The sequence below is a fragment of the Eumetopias jubatus genome, unplaced genomic scaffold (genome assembly GCF_037043125.1).
Source record: "Eumetopias jubatus isolate StellerSeaLion01/CBP00866 unplaced genomic scaffold, mEumJub1_p1.0 scaffold_4, whole genome shotgun sequence".
NCBI lineage: Eukaryota > Metazoa > Chordata > Mammalia > Carnivora > Otariidae > Eumetopias > Eumetopias jubatus.
The window spans coordinates 1,310,960-1,324,249 of record NW_028274810.1 but is presented as its reverse complement, the minus strand read 5'-3'; the positions used below and the strand labels follow the sequence as shown (position 1 = coordinate 1,324,249).

The window sequence follows — 13,290 nt, the reverse complement described above, 5'->3', positions numbered from 1 at the left end:
ATCAAAACTCTTCAGAGTATAGGGATAGAGGGTACGTACCTCAATATCATAAAAGCCGTCTATGAAAAACCCACAACTAATATTATTCTCAATGGGGAAAAACTGAGAGCTTTCCCCCTAAGGTCAGGAACACAGCAGGGATGTCCACTATCACCACTGCTATTCAACATAGTATTAGAAGTCCTAGCCACAGCAATCAGACAGCAAAAGAAATCAAAGGCATCCAAATCGGCAAAGAAGAAGTCAAACTCTCCCTCTTTGCAGATGATATGATACTTTATGTGGAAAAGCCAAAAGACTCCACCCGAAAACTTCTAGAACTCATACAGGAATTCAGTAAAGTGGCAGGATATAAAATCAATGCACAGAAATCAGTGGCATTCCTATACATCAACAACAACACAGAAGAAAGAGAAATTAAGGAGTCGATCCCATATACAATCGCACCCAAAACCATAAGATACCTAGGAATAATTCTATCCAAAGAGGCAGGGGATCTGTATTCAGAAAACTATAAAATACTTATGAAAGAAATTGAGGAAGACACAAAGAAATGGAAAAACGTTCCATGCTCATGGATCGGAAGAACAAATATGGTGAAGATGTCAAAGCTTCCTACAGCAATCTACACATTCAATGCAATCCCCATCAAAATACCATCCACTTTTTTCAAAGAAATGGAACAAATAATCCTAAAATTTGTATGGAACCAGAAAAGACCCCGAATAGCCAGAGGAATGTTGAAAAAGAAAAGCAAAGCTGGTGGCATCACAATTCCGGACTTCCAGCTCTATTACAAAGTTGTCATCATCAAGACAGTATGGTACTGGCACAAAAACAGACACATAGATCAATGGAACAGAATCAAGAGCCCAGAAATGGACCCTCAACTCTATGGTCAACTAATCTTTGACAAAGCAGGAAAGAATGTCCAATGGAAAAAAGACAGTCTCTTTAACAAATGGTGTTGGGAAAATTGGACAGCCACATAAGAAGAATGAAACTGGGCCATTTCCTTACACCACACACAAAAAGAGACTCAAAATAGTTGAAAGACCAAAATGTGAGACAGGAGTCCATCCAAATCCTAAAGGAGAACACAGGCAGCAACCTCTTCGACCTCAGCCACAGCGACTTCTTCCTAGACACATTGCCAAAGGCAAGGGAAGCAAGGGCAAAAATGAACTATTGGGATTTCATCAAGATAAAAAGCTTTTGCACAGCAAAAGAAACAGTCAACAAAACCAAAAGACAACCGACAGAATGGGAGAAGATATTTGCAAATGACATATCAGATAAAGGGCTAGTATCCAAAATCTATAAAGTACTTATCAAACTCAACCCCCAAAGAATAAATGATCCAATCAAGAAATGGGCAGAAGACATGAACAGACATTTTTCCAAAGAAGACATACAAATGGCCAACAGACACATGAAAAAGTGCTCAACATTGCTCGGCATCAGGGAAATCCAAATCAAAACCTCAATGAGGTATCACCTCACACCAGTTAGAATGGCTAAAATTAACAAGTCAGGAAATGACAGGTGTTGGCAGGGATGCAGAGAAAGGGGAACCCTCCTACACTGTTGATGGGAATGCAAGCTGGTGCAACCACTCTGGAAAACAGTATGGAGGTTCCTCAAAAAGTTGAAAATCGAGCTACCATTTGATCCAGCAATTGCACTACTGGGTAATTACTCCAAAGATACAAATGTAGGGATCTGAAGGGGTACGTGCACCATGATGTTTATAGCAGCAATGTCCACAATATCCAAACTGTGGAAAGAGCCAAGATGTCCATTGACAGATGAATGGATAAAGAAGTGGTATATATATACAATGGTATATATACACAATATTATGCAGCCATCAAAAGGAATGAGATCTTGCTATCTGCAACAATGTGGATGGAACTGGAGGGTGTTATGCTGAGCGAAATAAGTCAATCAGAGAAAGACATGTATCATATGACCTCACTGATATGAGGAATTCTTAATCTCAGGAAACAAACTGAGGTTTTCTGGAGTGGTGGGGGTGGGGTGGATGGGGTGGCTTGTTGATAGAGATTGGGGAGGTTATGTGCTATGGTGAGCACTGTTAATTGTGTAAGACTGTTGAATCACAGATCTGTACTCTGAAACAAATAATACAATATATGTTAAAAAAAGAAGAAGAAGAAGAATGAAGGGGCATAAATCGGAGGGGTTGATGAACCATGAGAAACTATGGACTCTGAAAAACAAACTGAGGCTTTTGGATGGGAGGGAGGTGGGAGGATGGGTTAGCCTGGTGTTGGGTATTAAAGGGGGCACGTTCTGCATGGAGCACTGGGTGTTATACACAAACAATGAATTTTGGAACAGTATATAAAAAACTAATGATGTATGGTGATTAACATAATAAAAAATAAATAAAAAATCAAAAAGTAATGATGTACTATATGTTGGTTAATTGAACATGATAAAAAGTAGTAATAATAAAAGTTGGCAGAAAATAATAAAAAAAAAGATTTTCAGTATCATTAATCATCAAGGAAATGCAAATCAGCCACAATGTAATACCAACTTAAACCTGTTAATCACACTAAAGAATTGATAAAGAAGTTGTGGTTGTGTGTGTGTGTGTGTGTGTGTGTGTGTGTGTGTGTGTGTTTGTGTGTGTGTGTATAAAACAGAATATTAGCCATCAAAAAATGAAATCTTGCCATTTGTAATGATGTGGATGGAACTAAAAGGTATTATGCTAAGCAAAATAAGTCAACCAAAGAAAGATAATTATCATATGATTTCACTCATATGTGGAATTTAAGAAATAAAATAGAGGATCATAGGGGAAGGGAGGGGAAAATGGCTAAAAAGACTTTTAAGATATGTTCAATTAGGGATTTTGAGGGGGTAAAGTGTCCTAGATTATCCAGGTGACCCAGTGTAATCCCATGTATCTGTATAAGAAGGAGGCAAGAGGGTCAAACTCAGAGAGAAGAGATGTGACGATGGGAGCAGAAGTCAGAATGATGTGCTCTAAAGATGGAGGAAGTGTTCTTGAACCAAAGAATGCAGATGGCCTGTAGAGGCTGAAAAAGACAAGGAAATGGATTCTCTCCTAGAATTTATAGAAATAGGAATACAGCTTTGCCAACACCTTGATTTTAACTTTTAAGACCCATTTTGGACTTTTTAAAAAAATTTATTTATTTATTTATTTAATAGCACAAGCAGGGAGAGTGGCAGGCAGAGGGAGAGGGAGAAGCAGGCTCCCTGCAGAGCAAGGGAAGCCTGTTTTGGGACTCGATCCCAGGACTCTGGGATCATGACCTAAGCCAAAGGCAGTCGCTTAACCAACTGAGCCACCCAGGTGCCTCCATTTTGGACTTCTGACCTCCAGAACTGTAAGAGAAAAATTTGTGTTGTTTTAAGCCATTAGACTTGTGGTAATTTATTACAGTGGCAACAAGTAACTAATACGGTAAAAACTTATTGTTAGTCTGTGTCAGTGTTGTATACACCTTTAAATACTCCCAGATGAGATGGTTCCTATCTGTTCACTTCCAAGATCCCATGCATCCTTAGTCATCAATTTTAGGGTTGTAATGGTGTAGTTTGAGAACTACTTATTTATTGATTTCAGTAACGTTGATGTAGACAATTAATAAGTACCTGTTGGTTAACTGATATACATTCTGAGCTCTATAAATGTAATGTCCATAATCAGATACAGGGAGTTAAGATGGCAGAGTAGTAGGAGGACCCTATGCTTGCCTCATTCCTTGACACAGATAGATAAATATCAAATCATTCTGAATACCTAAGAAATTGATCTGAAGACTGAGAGAACAAACTGCACAACTAGAGGGAGAGAAGAGGCCACATCATGGAAGGTAGGAGGTGTGGAGATGTGATTTTGGGGTAGGAAAGCATTGCAGGTTCTGTGGAGGGGAGGGAGCCCTGATCATGGACAGAGGAGAGAGAGAGAGAGAGAGAGAGAGAGAGAGAGAGAGAGAGAGAGAGAGAGAGAGAAGAGAGAAGGGATTGCAGAAGAAAAACACTTCCCTAAAACCACTGACTGGGAAAACAAGAGGGGCTGATTATCATGAGTTTTACAATAAGCAGAGCTCAAATACTGGAGTTTTGGAAGTCTGCACTGAGGTCAGTGTGGAGCCTGGTGGGCACAGTGGTACTCCTTTGGAAAAGGAGGCCAGAGGTCTGGGAGCAGGGGACGCAATCTGAGGATCCCCTGGGATACACTGGGAGAGACAGTTTCCCCTTCTTGGAGCACCTCTGGGAGAGGTGCCATTGCCTCTCAGGGGACAAAAGAGCTGCTGGGTGATATTGCACTGCCCCGTTCCTTAGTATAGCGGCAGAGACACCTGCTGAGGACAGCTAACCTGGATGCAGACTTTTTGCTGCACTTTACTCAACTCCAAACTCCTGGGCATTGGTGTGACTACCCTTCTGGGACAAACCTGCATGAGCCCCAGCATGGCATGACTATCCTCCAGGGAGGGGAACAGTGTGAGTTTGTGCCACACTGGTTTCCTAAAGTCTGGACTTTTGAAACTCAGCCAGTATTCCTGAGATAAAACACAGGTGCACTGAGCTGCTGGGTGGACAGATGGCTCAGACATGGACAGGGTGAATGTAGGGATCCGAGGGATACATGGGACACGAGGGGAGATTGTCTGCTCTTCTCTGAGGGCTACCTGGACAGCAGTGGATGTCAAGTCCCCTCTCTGGGGATGAGGGAGAGGGCTGGTACCATTGTTCTCCATCACCTATCAGTACTTCAGTGAGCAGCACAGTACCCACAGTGAAGGCCTGAGATGCTTACACCAATACCCACCCTTTTGTGCTCTACAAGTCCTTCTTTACTAGGGCAAGTGTGCCTGAGAACCAGAGCAGTGTGCTCCCCACCCCCCCGAAGACCAGCATAAACCCCCAACACACACCAAGTCTACTGACCATAGAGTGCTGCAAAGCTTCAGCTCTAGTGGAAATAGGATCTGGCCTCTTTTAACAGGCAGATCAGAGCAGGCCTAGTAAAAACTCCCCACTATCTGGACAAGATCCAGATACTCCCTGCTGCATGCAAGGAGAAGCTCTGCAGAGGACTGACCCAAGGGAAAGAGCAGCCAAAACTCAGCAACAGAGTCCATGTAGCACACATCAGAGACACTTCCTGAAGTGCCAGACTCTGGACAGTATATGACATCTTCTTTTATTTTATTTTATTTTAAAATATTTTATTTGTTTATTTTTGCATGCACGAGAGAGAGAGAGAAAGAGAAAGAGAGAGCACGAGCAGGAGGGAGGGGCAGAGGGAGAAGCAGACTCCTGGCTGAGCAGGGAACCCAATGCAGGACTCAATCCCAGGACCCATGATCATGACCTGAGCTGAAGGCAGACGCTTAATTGACTGAGACACCCAGGCACCCAGTATATGATCTCTTCTAAATAAAGTCATTACTCTTGGGATTAGGAAACATAGCAGGCTTTCCTAACACAAACAGAAGACAGAGATAGGTAAAATGCAAAGATGGAGGAATTTATCCCAAAAGGACAAGGAAGGGCCATGACCAATTGAAAAAGATATAAGTAATATGCCTGATCCAGAATTTAAAACAGCAATCATAAGGATACTAGCTGGGCTTGAGAAAAGCATGGAACACTAGGGAGTCCCTTACAGCAGAGATAATGGACGTAAAACGAATCAGGCTAGACTAAAAAATGCTATAACTGAGATGCAAAACTGACTGGATGTAATGACAACAAGGAGGAATGAATAAGTGATATAGAAGATAAAATTATGAAAATTAAGCTGAAAAGAAGAGGGAAAGAAAAATATTGGATCATGAATGTAGGCTAAGGGAACTCAGTGACTCATTGAAGCATAATAACATTCCTCTCATAGGAATCCCAGAAGTAGAGAGGGGAAAGAATGCAGAAGGTTTATTTGAGCAAACTATAGCTGAAAACTTCCCTAATCTGGAGAAGGAAAGACATCCAAATCCAGGAGGCACCCCATCAAAATCAGCAAAAGCAGGCCAACACCCAGACATCATAGTAAAATCTGCAAAATACAGAGATAAGGAAAAAATCTTAAAAGCATCAAATGAAAGGAAATCCCTAACTTACAAGGAAAGACAAATATGATTAGAAGCAAATCTCTCCAATGGTATTTTGATAGGGATGGCATTGAAAGTGTAGATTGTTTACCTCTTTGGTTATGTTTATTCCTAGGTATCTTATGGTTTTTGGTGCTGTTGTAAATGGAATTGTTTCTCTAATTTCTCTTTCTACAGTTGCATTGTTAGTGTGTGGGAAAGCAACTGATTTCTGTGCATTGATTTTGTATCCTGCCACATTCCTGAATTGCTGTATGAGTTCTAATAACTTGGGGGTAGAGTCTTTTGGGTTTTCCACATAAAGTATCATGTCATCTGCGAAAAGAGAGAGTTTGACTTCTTCTTTGCCATTTTGAATACCTTTTATTTCTTTTTGTTGTCTGATTGCTGTTGTTAGGACTTCTAGTACTATGTTGAACAATAGTCACGAGAGTGGGCATCCTTGACGTGTTCCCCTGGGAAAGGCTTAAGGGAAAGGCTCTCAGCTTTTCCCCATTGAGGATGATATTCGCTGTGGGTTTTTCATAGATGGATTTTATGAACTTGAGGAATGTTCCCTCTATCTCTATACTCTGAAGAGTTTTAATCAGGAAAGGATGATGTATTTTGTCAAAAGCTTTTTCTGCTTCAATTGAGAGGACCATATGGTTCTTCTCTGTCCTCTTATTAACGTGTTCTATCACATTGATTGATTTGTGAATGTTGAACCACCCTTGCATCCCGGGGATAAATCCCACTTGGTCATTCTGGATGATCCTTTTAATGTATTGTTGGATCCTATTAGCTAGGATTTTGTTGAGGATTTTGGAATCCATATTCATCAAGGATATTGGTCTGAAATTCTCCTTTTTGATGGGTCTTTGCCTGGTTTGGGGATTAAGGTAATGCTGGCCTGATAGAATGAGTCTGGAAGCTTTCTGTTTCTATTTTTTGAAACAGCTTCAGGAGAATAGGTATTGTTTCTTCTTTGAATGTTTGATAGAATGCCACCGGGAATCCACTAGGCCCTGGACTCTTGTATTTTGGGGAGGTTTTTGATCACTGCTTCAATCTCGTTACTGGTTATTGGCCTATTCAGGTTGTCGATTTCTTCCTGTTTCAGTCTTGGCGGTTTATAGGTTTCCAGGAAGGCATCCATTTCATTCAAATTGCTCAGTTTATTGGCATATAGTTGTTGATAATAATTTCTAATAATTGTTTCCATTTCCTTGGTGTTAGTCGTGATCTCTCCCCTTTCATTCATAATTTTATTAATTTGGGTCCTTTCTCTTTTCTTTTGGATAAGTCTGACCAGTGGTTTACCAATCTTAATTCCTTCAAAGAACCAGCTTCTAGTTTCGTTGATCTGATCTACTGTGTTTCTGGTTTCTAATTCATTGATATCTGCTCTAATCTTAATTACTTCTCTTCTAATGTGTGGCTTAGGCATCATTTGTTGCTTTTTCTCTAGTTCTTTAAGGTGTAGAGTTAGTTGGTGAATTCAGGATCTATACTCTAGGAACTACAGAACACTCATGAAAGAAATTGAAGAAGACACAAAACGATGGAAAAACATTCCATGTTCATGTATCAGAAGAATAAACATTGTTAAAATGTCTATGCTACCCAGAGCATCTATACCATACTATTCAATGCCATCCCGATCAAAATTCCAATGACATTTTTCAAAATCCTGGAACAAACAATCCTAAAATTTGTACAGAATCAGAAAAGACCCCGTATCGCGAAGGAAGTGTTGAAAAAGAAACAAAACTGGAGGCATCACGTTGCCCGATTTCAAGCTATATTACAAAGCAGTGATCACCAAGACAACATGGTACTGGCACAAAAACAGACATATAGACCGATGGAACAGAATAGAAAGCCCAGATATGGACCCTCAACTTTATGGCCAAATAATCTTCAACAAAGCAGGAAAAAATATTCAGTGGAAAGAAGACAGTCTCTTCAATAAAGGGTACTGGGAAAATTGGACAGCCACATGCAGAAGAAGGAAAGTCGACCATTCTTTAACACCAAACACAAAGGTAAACTCAAAATGGATGAAAGACCTCAATGTGAGACAGGAATCCATCAAAATCCTAGAGGAGAACATAGGCAGTAGCCTTGTTGACATCGGCCACAGCAACTTCTTTCAAGATACATCTCCAAAGGCTAGTGAAACAAAAGCAAAAATGAACTTTTGGGACTTCATCAAGTAAAAAGCTTCTGCACAGCAAAGGAGACAGTCAACAAAACAAAGAGGCAACCCACAGAATGGGAGAAGATATTTGCAAATGACATAACAGATAAAGGCCTGGTATCCAAGATGTATAAAGAACTTCTCAAACTCAACACCCAAAAAACAAATAAGGCAAAAAATGGGCAGAAGACATGAACAGACACTTCTCCAAAGAAGACGTTACAAATGGCTAACAGACACATGAAAAAATGTTCATCATCATTAGCCATCAGGGAAATTCAAATCAAAACCACATTGAGATACCACCTTACACCAGTTAGAATGGCAAAAATTGACAGGACAAGAAACAACAAATGTTGGAGTGGTTGTGGAGAAAGGGGAACCCTCTTACACTGTTGGTGGGGATGCAAGTTGGTACAGCCACTTTGGAAAACAGTGTGAAGGTGCCTTAAAAAATTAAAAATAGAGCTACCCTATGACCCAGCAATTGCACTGCTGGGTATTTACCCCAAAGACACAGATGTAGTGAAGGGCCATATGCACCCCAATGTTCATAGCAGCAATGTCCGCAATAACCAAACTGTGGGAAGAGCTGAGGTGCCCTTCAACAGATGAATGGATAAAGAAGATGTGGTCCATATATACAATGGAATATTACTCCACCATCAGAAAGGATGAATACCCAACTTTTACATCAACATGGATGAGACTGGAGGAGATTATGCTAAGTGAAATAAGTCAAGCAGAGAAAGTCAATTATCATATGGTTTCACTTATTTGTGGAACATAAGGAATAGCATGGAGGAAATTAGGAGAAGGAAGGGAAAAATGAAGGCGGGGAAATTGTAGGGACAGATGAACCATGAGAGATTATGGACTCTGAGAAACAATCTAAGGGTTTTAGAGGGGAGGTGGTTGGGGAGATGGGTTATCCCAGTGATGGGTATTAAGGAGGGCACGTACTGCATGGAGCACTGGGTGTTATACGAAAACAATGAATCATGGAACACTACATCAAAAACTAATGATGTATTGTATGGTGACTAACATAACATAATAAAATAAAATAAAATAAAGAGTGGTACAAATGTTTGTTTCTGAGAGATAAGAACCAATGTTGTCTTTCTTATGGAATATGGAGATATTAGGTATTGATCTAATGAGTTATTGTGACATTACAGTAACTTATAGTACTGGACATGACAATCTGGAGGAAACTAGAAAATGTTTAGAACTAAAAGTAACATAAATACTGCAAACTAGAACTCATGGGATGTACAGTAAAAGCAATACAATGAAAGATAATGAAAGATTTAAACTTTTCATAGAAATGTGTAAGTTAATTATCTAAAAATCTACCTAAATTAGAATTTAAGAAATTAGAATATTTCAAAGAAAGTAGATGTAAGAAATACTAAATATAAAACCAGAAGCTTGTGAAATAGAAAACAAATATACAACGGAGGGGGAAGCAACAAAACTAAATTGATTCTTTGAATAGATGAAAAGTAGTTAAGACCAATAATATTAACCAAGGTAAAAATGAAAAAAAAATAATACTGGAAATATAAAAGGATGGTCATAACTACAGTCAGAGTGGAAACTACAATGTAAAATAAATTTATAATAAATTTTAAACTTAAATGAGAAAGAAAAATTACTGGGAAAATAATTCAGTTGCATCAAAATTTTAGTAGTAGTAGTAGTGGTACTAGTAGTAGTACTCATAGTAGTAGCAGGGAGAGACTTTATTCAAAATGATAATTGCAGGAGGAGAGAATAACTCTCACAATAGCGAGACCACTCTGATGAGAGTCTCTGTCAGGCTTTTTAGATGCTTGTAGTCTCACACTTTTATGCCCATCTCCTATTTTCTCAACCCCCCTTCATCTAGGGGTATGAAGCTATGGCAACCACCATACTCAGAACTAGCCTGAAGCACCTTACTTCAGTGGTTCTTTTGTACCAAGGCTTCATGACTGCCACGCCTGGAACACTCACAGGACCCTGCCTCATGTTGGGGCCAATATAATGTGGAAGTGTGAGGGAGGTAACATCCCCTAAAACAACCACTGAATATTAGCAGTCAGGAGTCCATGAAGAGATGACATTCTTTCAGGGTCTCAGATGAGCAATTCTGATGTGCATTCTGCAAGGTCCTTAGAAGCTTTGGAGTGGGATTTAGCTGCAGGTGCCCACAGTAGCACGCAGCTCACAGCATACCCTTGGGTTGACTTTGCTCCTGTTTTGTTTGATTCCTTGTACTGCCCTTGACTTCAGTTACTTGGGGTCACTTCTCAAAGTAAACTACTTGTATGCATTCTGTTGTCTTAGACCATACCTTTTTTAGGGGGAAACCAAGCTAAGACATCTCTATAAAATGTTTTAAATATTCTGCACTACTCTTTACATTTTTAAGTTGAAATATATTTTTTAGTATTTATTTAAGTAGTTATAAAGTAGGGCACAATTTCTATATTGTCATTCTTAGCATTTTTCAATGATTGTTTTTATTATTTTATGGCAAATTTTTTTTTTTAAAACACAAAAGAATGCACACTTTATTCAGACAACACTGAAAAGGAGAAGGAAAAGGAGTTGGGAGAGAGGGAGATCCTGCTCCCAAGTACTGGGATGGGGGAACACAGTGGGGGTACCTGATCTACCACACATTCAGAGTAGGGGGGGAAGATGGTCCATACCCTGGGTATGGAGCAGGGAAGGTTCTTGCTATGGAGGAAGGCCAGAGGAAGAGTTCCCCTATCACCTCGAAACAATCTCACTAGACTGGAATATATCATCACCTAGCTACTGGGGCAGGGTGTATGCGAGAGGGGATCCCAGAAGCTAACGGATACTTGAGACTCAGGGCTTGTCTTCTGAAACATGGCTAAGAGTGATCCCAGGATGCTCAGTGGGATCTACTGCCAAGAAACAAACTCCCTCACAGAATCTGGATCTGGGGGAAGTGGTGGTATCTTTAGAAGTGTGGGGAATCTTGAGAGCCTCAAAGCAGACATCGGCTTAGGGGTTCCTGGACACATACACAAAACATGGGGAGATTAAAAGTTTGGCAATGTTGAGTCGATCCCTTTGGGGACCTTGTCCTTTATCATTGAACTGCTCTGAAGCAAAGCTCGTTGGCTGGCTTCAGCAGGCTGAGAAAATAAGTGTGGTAGGCAGCACAAAACAGTATTTGAGCCACCAGTAACACTGTAGAAGGACTATGGGATTTACTCCATGGACAAGACTCCTTAAAAGGTTTCCCTGGCATAGGAGGCCCTTGGACCTTCCTAAGCTGTTCTAGATTCTAATAGCAAGCAAGAGTGTGCTTCTCTGGATAATGAGTATGAGCCCCCCAACCAAGGGATTTGGCAGCGAATCAGGCTATCTTGTGGGAGTGTTCAGAGCCCACTTAGGAAAGAAGGCGTGCTTTCTACAGTAAGAAAAGCTACAAAGTATTAGGCCATCTGGGACCCTGACAACACCTTTGCCCAAGAAAGAGGAAGAGGGAATCCTACGAGCTCTGTCAGGTTCCGCTGGAACCTGGGGACTACAATGGAAAAGTGGACCTGGGGTTCTCAGGGAGAAGGGGCTCTGCCTACCCCAGGTCTCCCAGGGAAGGAAGCGGGGGGGGGGGGTAATTATCTGTCAGTATCGACTCTCATCAGAACGGGGAAGGGAGCTGGTGCGCCGACGTTGGGCTGGGCTGCCCCCAGGGTCGGTAGCAAGCAGAAGGCGGGCGGTAGGGTGTGGGGGGCAGAGGCGCAGGGAACGCAGCAACTCCTGCTCTGGCACAAAGGGGCGGAGGGGACCCCGTTCTGGTGAGTTTCCCAGGCTGCTGGAGCGGGGGGGTGGATGGGCTGGAGGCGTAGCACGGCGAGGGGCCCTGTTTAGGGGCCACGGAGGTTCCACAGCTACCTTCAGAAATTCTCGGTCACTAGAGGAATATGGCTTAATGTCTCCCTCTGCTCTCTTGGGTGGCAGCTTTCTTGCTGGAGGATGCTGATGGGCAAAGAAGCCTTCGAAGATCACAAAGTTGTTGACCTGTGGAACTGTGGTCTCCAGGTTGTAATGTTTATTCAGGAACTTAAGCAGCTTCGGTGAGGGTCGGTCAATGGCCAGTTGGTGTGGTTCAACTCGCTCCTTCTGCAACATATAGTGGGAGAGTTCTCGCCCATGGCCATGGCGCTGAAGTGACTCATAGATGTAAAAGTCTAGAATGCACAGTGGTTCTACCTCGTTGTGAGCCTCACGATCATCCAGTACAAAGAGTTTCTTGTATCCAACTTTAAGGAAGCCGATAACGGCTCCTTTTCCAGCCGGTCGCGCTGAAGTGTCTTTGAGCACATACATGACATGGCGGTTACTCTGCATCCTTGATGCACTGGTGATGGGAGCAGGAAGATGCTGGGCCTTGGCAGAAGCCTTGCCCAGTTCATCTACAATGGTCATAATTTGCTGCTGCAGATCAACACGGGCCGGCGTTGTGGTTCCGGGTCGGCGGGCTGGGGGTCGCAGGTGCTGATCCAGCACCGTGATCCGCTCCGGGAGCAGCGCATCCACATCGAACGAGAACTCCATGGCCCATTCTTATGGCAAATTTTAAACATATATAAAGGTGAACAGGATTATAGAATGAATCTCATGTATATCATCCAGCTTTAATAATCATCAAATTATGACCACTCTTATCTCATTTATATCCCCAATAATTGCACCCTCTGTTTTTTTTAAAGCAAATTCCAAATTCATGTCACTTCATCTATAGATATCTTTAAATTAAGGATGACTCTTTTTCTCCAAGCATTTATGTTAAATTTTATCATATCTTAAAAGTACCAAAAAAACCCTTTTATTATGAAATATCCACTCAGTGTTCACATTTCCAATTATCTCCTAAAAGTCATCATTTTTAAAGAACTTAATTGAATTGTGATAAAAAGAAGGTAGATTCACTGTTATTGGTTAATATATCTTTAAAGT

At 41.3% G+C, this 13,290-nt stretch overlaps 1 protein-coding gene across 1 annotated transcript; it reads right to left on the bottom strand.

Moving 5' to 3' along the window:
* Nucleotides 1-11,955: 11,955 nt before the first annotated feature.
* Nucleotides 11,956-12,890, bottom strand: LOC114197372 (alpha-tubulin N-acetyltransferase 1). The gene has a single exon (XM_088022255.1). The coding sequence runs from the start codon at nt 12,886-12,888 to the stop codon at nt 11,956-11,958; it is 933 nt and encodes a 310-aa protein (XP_087878381.1). The 5' UTR covers nt 12,889-12,890.
* Nucleotides 12,891-13,290: the final 400 nt, after the last annotated feature.